We start from the raw sequence: 15,593 nt of genomic DNA on the forward strand, positions 1-15,593 counted from the left end.
AGCATCGCTCTCATCATGTAACTACACTTGGGTAATTACCAGTTGATTGACAGTTAAAGAGGTGGGACCAAAGAGACAAAGCCCAACCCCTGCAAGCACAGCTAGATTAGTACACCTATCATATCGGAAAGATTAATGACAGTGATATACTGCAGTTTAAACAACTTCAATATCGGTAAGATAAGTGCTGTACTAGTAAGTAATGTAGCATTTTCAGTTCCAGGAAAATGTATACTGTACCAGTAATTAATGCAGCTTTTTGCTTTTGTTTCCAGGGTAAGAGTGGGGTGTGGGTTGTGTGAGAATGGCACGCTCTCCAACCCGCCGAACTCCCCGGCCCAGGTCACCACGACCTAGGTCCCCCAGGCCGCGATCTCCGCGGCCTAGGTCCCCTCGGCCAAAGTCTCCCCGTAGGAGATCTCCTTTGCGTCGACCTGCGACACCCAGAGTAAGAACCTCCGAAGAATTCAGTATGCTTGTGATGTAGGGCCAAGTCGTCAATATGCAAATTTTCTGAGGATTTGTCAGGCCATTTGGCAGTGTATTCGAAACATGTTCACTTTGTCTTTGTTAGATTCGTAAGTCTTAATTGCTGTACAGTTCAGTAATGTTTAAATTCATATCCTGAATATCATCATATTCATATAAATTCATCGAAAGACGATAATGGTATTGAGTTAACTTTTTGTTAAAGTACTGTATTTTAGTTGTTTTACTTTGTTTTACATCAGTGTGATTTCAGTAATTTATTTGCCAAATGTTTTGATAGGATATAGAGAATTGTGTAAAAAGTGGCCTTACAAGTCTTAATGTGCGGGAGCTGGACTTGTCAATTTTATTATATCTTAGAAGTTTATGTTCATTGTTCCCAGCTATACCCAGGATTGGAGCGTTTATATAAAGTATTAGTTGTAGCCGTGGCTTCTGGCTACACTTCTTTCAGCTCAAGGTTGTTTTAGCATTGCCTTCGCGTCAACATAATTCCCAGCTTTCTTTTTTTAATTTGTCTTCGTCAGTCTGGATGTGGTGATACGTCAAGTTTAGAAAATTTAGCAAGATTATGAAGTGTGTGAAATTAAAGCATCTAAGCTTCGTTTCTCAGGTAACAAGCTGGACATTGCAAATATATTCCATTTGGCAACTTTTTTCAGTGAACAACAACTTAAAAGAACCTGATAATGTGCAGTACTGTATACATTAAGTGATACGAATGTGTTTTGTAGTGTACCGGACATATTTTTATCGAGTTATGTTTGGAAAAAAAATGCTTGTGACTTTGCGGGGATGTTTTGTAATAACATTAACTGTGATATGGCCATGGAATTTTTGTAATTAATATGAATTGTTGTAAATCATATACAGTAACTTGAAATTTAATAGTGCTGATAAACTTGACTTAGAAAAGAAATGATTAAATGTCATTGCCTTGTCTGTGCATACTATTATGGTAAATACTGTATGGTAAAAAACTTTGAAAATTACTCAAAATGTGCGGGCGGTTCTAAACAAATAGCGTGTGGCTTGATAATTGGATTTAGACAGTGATGCTTGGCTTGGTCTAATTGTTCAAAGTGTACATTTGTGCCAAATTTCCAATGAGTGAAAAAGGAACAGTGATAGCTTGCCTTTTGAACTGTGATTCAACATCTGAGAAGGAATGTAAATTAGAAGGTGCTAAGTGATCATTAAATTTGTCTAGTGATATCTTTCTCATGCGAATGGAACTGAACGATAGTGGTAGTACATATTCGCACTGTTCTAGCCTTCAAAAATTTTAACTTATTGTAGCCACAGTGTTGGATTATAAAAGTCTTGAAATTCAAGTAAAATTAATTTTAAGTGAAACTAATGCGTAGCAAAGTTTTAAGGTGATTATATATAGTCTATCATTGTTGGAAAAGTTGAAAATGATTTCAATTTCTCACTAAAGCATTTTTGGGTAGTGAGCAGAGTGCAACAAGAGAATTCTCTGAATGAATGTTTGAAACTACACCACTTGAAGATTTGCTTAGGTAGGTTATGAATGTGATTGGCATCAAAATAATTTGAACTTTTTAAAATAATGCTGTAGGTAATTTGCTTGATTAATTATATATACAATAATGGAAAATATCATATTTTATACTGTTATATTTCTAGTTTTATAGTTTGGGAAGACATATACTCACTGGGAAGGACAGAATAGTATTACAAGATATGCAATGATTTGGCAGAATTTCAGCTCTTCCATAGATTAATTGGAAACCAGTTTGTGTGAATGATTTTAGAAATATTGCCAATTATTCATTCTCCTAAGACATTTCTACCATTCATTTGTATTCATTACCGTGCTTGTGTGTTCATATACACACACACCATGTTTTTTTTCACTCATACTTACCATATACAGTATTCCCATTTGCCTCTTAATCTTTCTGCTCTTACTGCCAGAATGCACTTTCTTCGCCAAATGTTAACCTTCCTTCCTACCTACCTTGTGGGTGTTCCAAGGATCAATGTCCCCTCAACTCGGTCTTTGAACAGGCCTCCTGGTTAGTTGTCTGGTCATCCAGACTGTTGGACATGGCTGCTTGCAGCAGCCTAGTTGATCTGGTATCCTTTGGAGGCTTTTATTGGGTTCTCTCTTGAACACTGAGAGGCAGGCCTTACAGCCAGTCAAACCTGGCCCGAGGCCAGTCTCGGGGAGTAGAAGAACTCCTAGAACCCTCTCCAGGTATGCCCCTTATGTGTAGTGGAAATGTGTTGAAAAGAACTCTACTTTTCCATCTTATCTTGAGGTTATCTTGAGATGATTTCGGGGCTTTAGTGTCCCCGCGGCCCGGTCCTTGACCAGGCCTCCACCCCCAGGAAGCAGCCCGTGACAGCTGACTAACACCCAGGTACCTATTTACTGCTAGGTAACAGGGGCATTCAGGGTGAAAGAAACTTTGCCCATTTGTTTCTGCCTCGTGCGGGAATCGAACCCGCGCCACAGAATTACGAGTCCTGCGCGCTATCCACCAGGCTACGAGGCCCCTCCATGGTGTGAGATTTTTGTTTTAATGACTGGGAGGGTAGATAGCTGAGTATGACTTGTGAAATCCTCCTCCTGACCAAAGGATAGGAGATAGTTTAACGTTTTTCATTCACTGTTGGGCCACTGCTATTTTTTTACTGTAATTCTTTTTATTTGTATGACACCAGTGACCTCATTATCATAGCACCATATACAGTCAATAATCTGTTGTCCTTGCTGACATTCTCAAGGGATCCTGAAAATCCAACTTTCAGGGAGTTGGGGTTCCAACAAGATCTACTAATTGATTGACTACAGCACATTGCAATATGGTACTGTATGATGAAAAATGAGTACTTTGTACAGTAGTCATTGTTTGCTTCAGTTAACATGACTTGCTTAAAATTTTAGGTATGTACTTTACACTCGCAATGGGGGACTTCTGACAAGCTGTTGGCTTCCTGTCTCCATTGTGACCACTCGAAACGGTGTCCCTAGGATAAATTCACGAAAATACCCCATTTAATGTTAGAATTAGTGAAATGTAGTACTGTATAAGTAGGAAAATGTAGTTTACCAATAACATTTTATAGTACCTTTCGATTTAATTAAATTGTAGTTTACTGAACTAATATGAACTACTGTACTAACATTTAAAAGAAAACAATGTATCTTCGTAAGTGGTGATCAAGTGCATCATGGTTAGGGGATTTTTCCCGCTGCAGCGATCGTTTGTGTTGCTTACCTAAGGGAAAGCAATCACTGTTGTTATTGCTGTTCCTCTTGGTAGGTTTTACTGTTGGTTTGGTGAATCTCAAATCCATTTGATATCCTTGACTTGTAGAGTGAGCTAGAGTCTGGTCCTGGCCTCTGGTAGGCGACAGCTGGTCTGACGAGCCTTGTGAAACTTGGATATATTCCATCTGCTTCTCAGTGGTTCATTGTCTGAATCATGGGGGTCATTTCAATCCCTTTCTCTGTGGGGCAGACTTTGCAAGTGGTTTATCTTGGGGCTTAGTTCTCTGTGTGGTGTACATATGGGACATGTCCAACACTCTTGTGGATGGTCCCTCCCATTTTCATCCCATTTCCATGGAGTGGACAATCTCTCCCATTTCCTTCCATTTCAAAGGAGTGGACAGTGGTGGATGCTTTTTGGCTGGACTTGAGTCAGTGGGGGTATCCCCCTCCAGTGTTTTCTAGACTGGGGAAACATATAGTGGTAGGGTGATCATTCTGGTTTCTAGGTGGCTGACTCTGCAATGGTTTCCTAGTCTTTTTTGGCCTGTTGTCTGAACCCGCACATTTTTCTGTGGCTCCACCTCTTTCAGTGGAGTGGATCAGTTCAGAGATGTTCCTTGGTGGTTTGATGCTCTCGTCTGATCTTCATATCTGGAATTTCTTGGGCTGGTTTAGCATCATTTATGTGGTCTGCAGGTGGCGGATCTCTTGGTGTCTCAATGTCCATTTTTCGTGTCGGCGACAATGTGAGGTTTCTTGGCACTCATTTCATGTTCCTGTCTCCTTGTCATGTCATCAGTTTTGGTCCTGGTGGTAGTGTCCCTTTTTTTGTCTTGGTTCTTTGTTGATCGGCATCTTGTGTCGTTAATCGTACTGCTGCTGCTGCTTATTGTTCAGCGTTGGTGGAGCCACTGTTGTTGGTATGCAAATGTTGACACTTCATTGGTGCCGTTTCGCAAGTTGTTTCATGCATTTTTTTTTTCTCCACCTACTCACTGTCTTCCTGAACCTCTTGGTCTGTCCTTTTTTCTATCTGCTTTGTTCTCAGTTGCTCTATTGGTCTGGATCTATTTTGTAATGCCTTGTTTTTGCTGTCTCTTGCCTCTGGGTGTAGGGTTGAGGAGCTGAATGATTTACTTCAGAAGTTGGGTGATATACCTTTGGCTCTTATAAGTAGCCTTCTCCTTCATTTCTAACTTAGAATGAAACAGCTGGCTTTTAGAAGGTAAAATAATTACTATAAACTGTCAAGCTGACTCACACTTGGAAGATGAGTGTTCCCATTTATGAGAAAGATGACTTGAAAAATTAATTAATACTGTATATATATATATACCTGTCTTGTTAACCAGTGTAGTGGCAAGTCCATGGAAAAGACAGTTAAAACGAAGTACTGTAGTGGAGAACATTACACACAGTTTCGGTTTCTGAGCTGCTTGATCTGATTAAATTTGCTAAGTTTTTATGACAGTTATTGAAATTTTGAAGGGAAGATGGTTGGGCAGGTTGCATCTATCTGCACCTTTGCAAAGATGTGGGATGCAGTCCCACATCTTGGTCCTACTACTAGAATGAATGCGGAAAATGTTCATAAGTTGGAGTGATTGGAGTGGTAAACAGGGAACATTATACTGAAGGTCTATTACTACAGTAACAAGTTTCCACAGGGCTCAGCTCTAGTGCCCATTATGTTAATTGTCTTTCAGTTTTCTGCCTACTGGAATTCTGAGCTATATGAACATGGGAAATCGTGTGTGGTATTATGAACATAACTGATTGCCATATCCTTCAAAGTGATGTCAACAAATTAGGCAATTGAGGTGCACAGTTGTTAAAGTACCAATGTGGACAAATACAATACCATGTAAGGGGGTCCAGGATAAAGGCAACAAGGTCCTATTCAATATGTACCTTGGGTGGTGAACCTCTCTGGCACTCAGACAAGGAGGAAGATTTATGGGTTGTGCTCATTGAAAGAGGTGTCACCAGAGGACCATATCAAAAGCATCATCCAAGAGCCTATTGAACCCTCGCCAACTTCATGATTGTAATCAAGCTTCTGGACTGAGAAATGTTTACCTGGCTGTTCATGATATACAGTATATGTGGCCAAAATTGGAATATGCAGCTGTTGTTTGGTGCTAATTATGTCATGAAATGTGTGGAAGATCTTGACAAGGTCCAGTGTCATGCTACAAAATAGCCTCCAGAACTGAAATGTAAGCACTAAAAGGAAAGGTTACACTAAACTTACTTAAATAGGAAGATAGAAAAAAAAAAGAGATACTATATTATCAGAAAGTCTACAAAATTGATTAGGGTACAAGCTGCAGGATGAGAGGTATCACAAAAATGTGTAAACATGCACTGTCACTGTGTTGTCGACAGGTGGAATAACCTATAAGAAAGGGAAGTGTGCCCCTATCATCATTGATTGCTTTATACAGTATCTATATATGATACAGGGTACAGAAGATGGAACACCACAAACTGATTTCTGTAACGACAATTAGATAACTGCACCAACACTCGGCTAAGAAGGCAGGTTAAAACTTTTATCTAACAACTATGGAGGAGAGAAGTATCAGAGGGAATATAATTAATCACAGCATGCAAAATACTAAGGGAAATAGACAAGGTAAACAGGGGAGAACCTTTTCCACTTGATGGAAAATAGTGGGATGGAAAATAGTGGGGGTGTGGGAAAGGGCTCACCTTGGGTGCTTCCTAAGTCACTTGATGGGTTAAGAGTATATGCCATAATTACCAGGTTTACCTAACAAACCTATTAATGTTCAAAAAGTGCACATATGCTAATAAGTTATATACATGCTTATTAATTAACTCAACATCAAAATTGGTATTATTATCCATAAAATTCATACATTTTCAAAGGTAGCTCTTGAGCACCATCCATTCCCTAGACTTTCCCACTTCTGCTGTCTTGTTGTCATCTTCATGAGAACAAATCAACATTTCTAATATTTCTGCTTAAACCATGCAAGCATTTCATTTAGCTATTGACCCGTTTTTCACTACAGCCTCCTTCACTTTTGGGGGCTCGATACCCTTAATATAGCCAAGGCATTCACATCCAAGCTGTTGTTTCTCGTTTTATTAACATAAAAACTTTAAAGCTTTCTTCATTGTATTCTTTGCAAGAAGAAACATATCAGTTAAGGGTTAAAGTTGGGTTTGATGTGGGTGGTGCGCTGGGCCTTTTGACCTTGTATGCAAATATCCCTTTAGATAATTCTATTATGAACAATTTGATACCAAAATGAGCGACGTAGCATGAAAGTTGAGGTGGGAAAAAGTGAAGAGTATAAACATTTAAGGGTGCGTGTTCACAGGAAATGCTCGGTCGACCTTGGGGTGTACTGGGGTCGCTCGCCGGGCTGGGCAAAGTGTTAAAAAGGTTACTTTAGATTCTATTCTATTCTAGTTCAATTCAATATTTAAAAATTGGTTAGTCTTTATACTGTAATCGTGAAATTTGTAACATTTTGCCATTTTGAGTTTTTTTTTCATTTCCTTTTGGGTTACAATGCTGAGACTTGGGCTGGAGGTTCATCTTTTAGGTTAAATTTTGTCAGTAAAGTTTCATAAGAATTTTGTGTATATATTTGAATGTTACTGTATCAATAAGACTGAATGTGATTTGTGCCCACTAACTGTCTTCAATTGGGAACTTGATACTTTCCCTAAAATTGTTTGATTACCTTTGTGATCATAAACAATCTACACTGCCCTACGCTTGTTAGATTATGGCCTATCTCCTACCAAGACTTTTGACCAACTGCCCAATTAGCTTGGTTGTTGGCACTTGCAGTTCTAATGCAGTAGACATCAGTAACAAACACCGAAACTGCAAGCACCAACAGTCAAGCTAATTGGATAATTGACCAAAATTCTTAGTAGGAGATAGGTCATAACCTAAGAAGTGTAAGGTAATGTAGATCGGGAAAGGGAGGTACAAGACTTCCCCTTATCTATACAATAAGGGGAAGGCAATTACAGGAATCAGATAGAGAAAAACACTTGGGAGTTTAATGTGGTAATTCCCACATTACCACCATATAGGTACATATAAATAGGATACACAACAGCATATTTGGAAATGGTAAACATTCAAATTTTTGCCAGAAACACTGCGTATTTGTGGCTTTACGCATAGTATATGCTAGCTCTATCTTGAAATCCAACATTCTGCTTGTAACCCAATATGTACTATTATGTACCTATGTACTTTTACTAGTACATAGTACTAAAAGTACTAATATGTACTTTTACCTAAATAAACTTTTTTTTAAAAGGTAGTTAAAATCTATTTACGGACTCTTTCAAGACAATCTATATAACCAGTGTGATGTTGATACTGGAAGACACAGAACCATTGACTCCATACCCATGAAGCACAAAACTGTAATAATAATAATAATAATGCATACATTTGTAACAAGACTGATCCAGAATTAGCATTGTGTGCTATAGCTTGGCAGTGGTAGATTGGGATGGATGGATTTAAATTACGTTACTGCTTTTAGTATACAATACTCAACAAAATATTTTATTCCTATAAATTTAAAAACATACCTACCTTAATGTAGCTACCAAGATGTAGTAGCTTCAATTGCCTAGGACTGAAAGAGAGGGTTTCACCCTCATAGGCCTTAGCAAAAGAATAATACAATATAGTAGTGTGATTCTAAACAAAAAAAATTTTAAGTTGAAGAAAGCTTTATGGAGATAATGGGAAATTATGAAGTACAGTACAAGCTTTGGGTTTTCCCACTCGCTCTCCTTCTCCCCGAAAATACTTACTTTCTCTTTCAGAACTGAGAGAGTGCTGAAATAGAAGGCATGGCATGGCCAATTACTGCATAACATAATAGAAGTAGGATCCATTGATGGTTTCAAGCGTACGTTAAACATGTATATATGAATGAGATTGGGTAGATATAAATAGGAGCTGCATCATATGGGCCAATAGGCCTTCAGTTACCTTCATACTGTATGTTCTTATTTACAGTATTTCTCGAAGCGTTAGTAATGGGACACCTGTTGTTGTTCTTCAGCTATATAGTATCTTGCTCTTACTGGACCCCATTTGGAATGTGCAGTTCAGTTTTGGTTGCCATACTGTTGAGTGGATACAGGTTCACTAGAACCCGTCCAGCGTGGGATGACGGAGTTAGTCCCTTGGGTTGGAAACCTGTCATATGGGGGAGGAAGTGACAAAGCTTGGTTTGCATTCTCTGGAAAGGCGAGGAGTTGGGGGTTGGCATGGTAGGGTGCAGGTGGATGAATGGGAATAACAAGGGGGGGATGTTTATGGGGTATTAAAAGTATTAACACAAAATAGAAGACAAAACAATGGGTATAAATTGGATAAGCTTATATTTAGGAAAGACCTGGGTAAATACTGGTTCAGTAACAGGGTTGTTGATTTGTGGAACCAATTACCACATAACATAATAGAAGTAGGATCCCTTTATTGTTTCAAGCATAGGTTAGACATGTATATGTATGAGATTAGGTGGATATAAATAGGAGCTGCCTCGTATGGGCCAATAGGCCTTCTGCAGTTGCCTTCATCCTTATGTTCTTATATCATATGAGCCAATAGGCCTTATGGAGTTTCTTTAGTTCTTATTGGTTCAGTCATCAATAAATATGAGTGTAAAAATGAATGTTTAGATATCTAAGGTCAACACTGAGAGTCATCTGAATCAGCCACTATGAATAGTTGATGTAAGGTCTGGTAATTATAATTACACAAGTGTAATTATCTAAGCTTAGTTACAGGATGAGAACTATGCTCATGATGCCCCGTCTTCCAAGTACTCTTTTTATCATATGATGCTTTAAAACTACCCACATTAATTTTTATTTTGGCATCGACCACCACCTCATTTAACTTGTCCCAATCGTCTACTGCAGATGGGGGGCTGGAGTGCAAATCTCTCGATTTGTTCAGTGAACAAAATCTGCTACAATGTAGATTTCAGTTTAGTTCCACTTTTCCATATATTTTGTATCCAAATTAATCATTCTGTAAGGGAAAATTATTCTTTATTTTTTTTTGTGTATAGGTGGATGTGTGCACAAATTCAATAGGTTAAAGGTTAATTGATTACATGTCATTGGAAATTATATATAAAGTTGTTCATATCAGAAATAATATAATACTGTAGAGTGTTTTCGAGGCTACAGTACGTTTTGGCAAAGAAAATTAAAATCTCAAGATATAATTTAAACACTTAAATCACTGATTCTTCATTTGTTTTCATCTGATTTTGCTAAACATTTTCACAGTGAAAATGCATCAGATACTACCAATCCTGCACGTGATTTTTTGTTTAAATTTTGAGTAGTTAATTCTTTTCATATTTATACAAATTTCCTACTTTTGTTTTTTTCAGTGATTTTGAAAGATTATCCAAATTTACCAACACAATCAATGGAAATACATGTTAGCTTTCCAAAACTACCAAGCAAAGGACTTTGCAATACTTGGCATTTAATGAGTATTTGATTATGATGATGACTGTATTTGTTACTGTATACTGTATGATTACTGTATTTGTTCAAGGATTTAGCCTGACCCTTAAGACAACTGTTCACGTCCATTAATGTTTTTCATTATAAAAAATTATGAGAATTGGATTCTGCATATTACAATAATTACAAAGATTTTATATTCTTATAAATGATGGATCTTGTTGTTATACATACAAAAAATTATTAATTATAATCGCTTTGTAGCATATGGCACTATCATGCCCAAAAATGTTTATTAAAAATAGGTATTAAGTTTGAGACTATTTTTGGTATTTTTCTTCAATCATCCATATTTATTAAAGTTTTTCCTTAAAAAAAAATCAGTAAAATTAGGGCTTATTCCATCTAAATTTGAGGAAACGATATCAATACTAGAATTCAATTAATCTGAAGTTCTGCATACAAAGGAAATATTTAGAATTTAAACAAAAATAGTTAAAAGAATAGTTAAAAAATAAGAGCAACTAATTTTTTTTTTTTCTCCAAATATTTTTAGAATTGCACACTCTTAAAATTTAAAACAAAACTTTATTTAAGTATTACAAAAAATACTTTTAAAAATGGTTTAAACAATAATAAATAAGTAAAGATAATTCCTACTAAAATTGTTCAAGACCCCTTAAAGGTTCAAAATCTCCCTACACTGAGAAGAGAAAGAACAAAGGAATATGATCACTTCATAAAAAAACAAAGAAATAGATAGGACATGGCCATCCTATATAAATTGAGGGTTAGTAGGATATGAGGACATAGATGGAAACTGGAAAATTGAACGAGCCAAAGAAATGGAAGGAAATACAGTATTCGTATCCCACGCGTGGTGGTATCACACTTGAATCGTTCCTCGTGAGTGATTTCGTCGACCAGGGAGGACTGACTGGTCACCAATCCTTAACTGTTCATCCCTGTTCATCCAGCAGTAAATGGGGACCTGGTTTTAAACCAATTGTTGGGTTGTATTCTAGGGAAAACTAGTAGGGGTAAGGCTTAATATGAACTAGAGGAAGGGAAAGCTCTAATCCTGCTAACAAGAATTGGAGGATATCTACTGTACCCACCTGTGTAAACAAAAAATACAATTTGAATAAACTGAAAGAAATTACAAAAACCGTGTCTATTAACAACTTTAAGCCAGATACAACAAAGCCTTTAAGCATCAGGAACTTTAAAATGAAATGGAGCAAGTAACATAGGGCTAGTTTGCTGGGTTTACAGAGCTAAGCCTCACTACATTGTATTCATTTCTAAACATGCAAGAACAGTTAAGAAGTAAGAAGAGCTAAAATAAATTATGAAATGTATATAGCAGGGCAAGCAAAGGCCAATACTAAAGGGTTCTGTCAGATGTATCGATATCTTCTTGAGGTTATCTCAAGATGATTTTGGGGCTCAGCGTTCCTGCAGCCCGTTCCTCGACAAGGCCTCCTTTTTGTTACACATTCCCAGGAAGCAGCCCCTAGCAGCTGTCTAACTCCCAGGTACCTATTTACTGCTAGGTGAACAGGTGCATCAGGGTGAAAGAAACTGCCCATTTGTTTCCGCCTCCACCAGGGATCGAACCCGGAACCTTAGGACTACAAATCCTGAGTGCTGCCCACTCAGCCATCAGGCCCATAATCAAAGGTTAAATAAAATAAATAATAAATTAATGTTTATTCAGGTAAAAGTACATACTGTATATACAAGATGAGTTACAAATAGAATGTTGCATTTATAAATATAGTACATACTATGCCTAAAGCCACCAATACGCACAGCATTTCGGGTTAGGGTAAAGATTGGGCCATTGAAAAATGAGACATGCCAAGCAACTGATACTGTATTGTAGGGCAAATAAAGGGGTGGTATTATAAATAAGTACTTTGTTTCTGCCTTTGCTTGAGTAGAACTTGAGATTTGACGTGCAGTTTAACAAATCAATGTAGGTGGTGAAGAAGGCACAGTGACGGATTAATTATTACCATAGAGGAAGTTAATAAATTCAATGTCTTGCATATATAATACTGTAAATCATTATTGTTCAGCAGTGTACAATAATCATGGAGGGTTGCAAATGTGGGACTGATTTTTATGACGGGAGGGGGAGGGGGGTGATCATTTGTCGAACTACCGTACTGTATTTGCTAACTAGCTTAATGTTTTTCGTTGGAAAATTGCTTGAACTGATTGCAAAAGCCATTAATTTTCATGTTGAACAAATAAATTAATAAAGGACACATCATGGTTTTAATAAGGGCCACTTGTGCTTAAAGTTTTTCTTACTTTTTTTTCCAGCATTTTTCAAATTAAATTGATATTTTATACCGTACCTTGACTTTAGTCAAGGTATGGTATAACAGCCTTCGAGTCTGCACCTCGTAAAAAACTTGTTTGAAAGGTAGAGGTGTATGAGGTCTGGGGTGTTATTGATATCCTTCACTGGACATATTCAATTGAATTCATCTCCATTGTACAGGTATAAATATGGTTTTTTACTTGTCGATGACTAAAGTTGAACGCTATAATCTAAATTGGGCTTAACAAGATCTAGATATAGCTGAAGTATAATATTGTTTTATTTTTAATGCTTCTAGAAATGAAGCCCATACCCTAATAAATCTATTAGGGTATGGTTGTTTCGAAGAAAATAGTGTAAGCATCAATAAAGGCAAGTCAGATTGGGAGTCTACTTAATAAAAGTGGAGTGCTTCAGAGTTCCATCCAGGAACCTCTTATTATTTACCTCACATAAATAATTTAGACACAAGAATGAATATCAACCTTTACTATTCCGTGAATAGGAGGGTGGGAATAATTTTAGAACTCTCAAAATTGCTTCAAGACAATTTAGATTAGATTTGAAATAGACAAAAGGTTGGCAGGTGAAGTGTTATGCTGGAAAAAGTAGGGTTCTGAGCCTGGAAAATTATAATTAAGTTACCAGATATGAACTGGACAGTGCTGAAATTGCCAAATCTGAATGCAAAACACAACTACTAGTTGTTGTTATTAGAGATCCAAAGCCAAAAATGAATATATAAATGTTTGAAATAAGGCTTATAGGATACTAAAATGTATATCTAGAAGCATTAACAATAAGACATTTCATGTTTTTCTAAAGCTTTATCTTGCCATTGTTAGGGGCTCTATTTAGATTAAGCAGATCAGTTTTATTCCATACTATAGAATGAATATAAATTTGCTTGAAACCTGTATCGAGAAGGATCACAATTAATTACCATACATGAATTAGAAACCTCTCTTTTTGAAGAAATAATGAAATCTTAATTTGGATTTTCTTTAGTCAAAATTCAAGGAGTGACATGATAGAAATATCCAAATGGATGAATAAGTATTACAAAGGGAATAAGGTGGTAAATATGTCAAGACAAAATAATGGAAGCAAATTTAGTTTAGATTCAGAAAAACCTGGGTAAATACTGATTTGTAAATCAGGTTAATTTATGGAACTGATTATTAAGTAACATAATAAATGTTGGATCGTTGGACAAGTTGTATATATGGTTGAGTTTGGCTGGGAATAAATAGGAGTTACCTCACATGGCCAATATGTCTTCTGCAGTTAACTATATTTTTGGGTATGCACTAGCACCACCATTCCATTACCACAGGGTCTCAGTCAAGTCAGCTTACATAGCATATGTTAGACCAGTACGAAATTCCCTTAATTGCTGTACAAAGATAAAGAAATTGTGTAGAACAACATACGGCAAATGAAGCTTAAGAACTAGCACTAAGAAGAGATCTAGGGGGATGATTTTGGATAGTAAACTGCAGAGGAACCTTTGATTTTCTAGTCAATTTCAGATGCATTTAAATTCATTGATGGAGATATGTTAAAAAAAATTTACACGAGATATACAAGAAACAAGTCTGATAAAAAACATTAGGAAGGTCACTTTTGCAAACAGAGTGGTAGAAGGTTGTGAAACAAGTTCAGTGAGAAGGTGATGGAGGACTAGACCATCAGTAGTTTCAAAACATGATTTGGCAAAGTATTGTGAAGATTGGACATCACAAGCGTAGCTCTCATCCTGTAACTACATTTAGGTAATTACAAGATCTAAAAAAAGAATTTTCAGCAATTGTTTGATTCCCATTTAAAAAACACAAACTAGAAAAGGAGCAAAGACATGCATACTAAATGGTTTCCAGACCTAAAACCTGAGAACTAATAGGAAAGACTGAAGGCATTAGACATGCCTAATTAGTTGATAAGAAAGAGGAGAGATGATCACCACATGCAAAGGTTGTGGCAAGAATTGAAAAAAATAAATAAGGAATTTCTTAACACTATCGCGCACCGGGCAGGCGCGCGGTCAACTTAGGGGTCATGCACCAAGCGTGCGGGTAAGCACGCGGTGACACCTAAATGTCACCTAAATGTGTATACTCGTTTCAGCTTTCTCACCTTAATTCTCGTGTTTTGGTATCATTGTGTTCGCAATTAAATTCCCTACAGGTGTGTATAAATATAATGTCCAAACGCCTGGAGTGCCTCCCCGCAGAAAAGCCTAAAGTTACCTGTGAATGAGCACCAATTTGTACACTGCAACCTAATGTGTATACTTTAATTTGATAACATCAAATTTTGTGTTACGTCTTTCATTTTGGTATCAAATTGTTCGCAATAAAAAGGCACGTATCTTAAAACTAGTCCCATAATAATAGAGCAATAACTGGAATTTTAACAAATATTTTAATTCTGGACGCTGATCATCACAAAATTATTTATATCTTTCCAGTGTTCTGACATAAATTGTTGTTACATCTTTCATTTTGGTATCAAATTATTTGCGACGTAAAGGCGTGTATTTTAAAACTAGTCCCAAGATAATAGGACAATAAATAGAATTTTAACAAATATTTTAATATTTTGACCAAAAGCCTATTTATAATCTTTCAAGTGTTCGGGCATCAAGTTTCATGTTACATCTTTCATTTTGGTATCATATTGTGCACAATCTAAAGGCGCTTATTTTGATACTATCCCGAGGTCGATTGGATAAAAAATGAATTTTATACAAATATTTTTGTAGTGGACGCAAGTCCGGTCCAAAGTTAGGACTCAGGAGAAAAATAATGGACGCGAGTCCGGTCCAAAGTTACTGATAGTGTTAAATACACAATATAAAAAAAAATGCTATAAAATAAACTAAGAAAACAAATGTCAAAGAAATTTATGTAAATATTCAGGCAAGTGAGATGGAATACAATAATTAAATAAGAGGGAAGTGTATGCTGAAATCTTCTGGAGCGTAAAAGCTAAGGAAGCTGGTATATCATGATCATA

The 15,593-nt window shown here is 36.7% G+C and overlaps 1 protein-coding gene across 5 annotated transcripts in view; it reads left to right on the top strand.

Annotated features, from left to right (window-relative positions):
- The window catches only part of LOC123772167 (uncharacterized protein DKFZp434B061), a 78,905-nt gene that overhangs the window by 11,019 nt on the left and 52,293 nt on the right, over positions 1-15,593 (top strand). For all 5 annotated transcript variants that reach the window (XM_069311082.1, XM_069311081.1, XM_069311083.1 and 2 more), the window contains exon 2: positions 276-448. In XM_069311082.1, the coding sequence (XP_069167183.1) occupies positions 305-448 (144 nt within the window). In that variant the 5' untranslated portion in view covers positions 276-304. The remainder of the gene's footprint in view (positions 1-275; positions 449-15,593) is intronic.

Source organism: Procambarus clarkii, chromosome 69, assembly GCF_040958095.1.
Source record: "Procambarus clarkii isolate CNS0578487 chromosome 69, FALCON_Pclarkii_2.0, whole genome shotgun sequence".
Classification (NCBI taxonomy): Eukaryota; Metazoa; Arthropoda; class Malacostraca; order Decapoda; family Cambaridae; genus Procambarus; species Procambarus clarkii.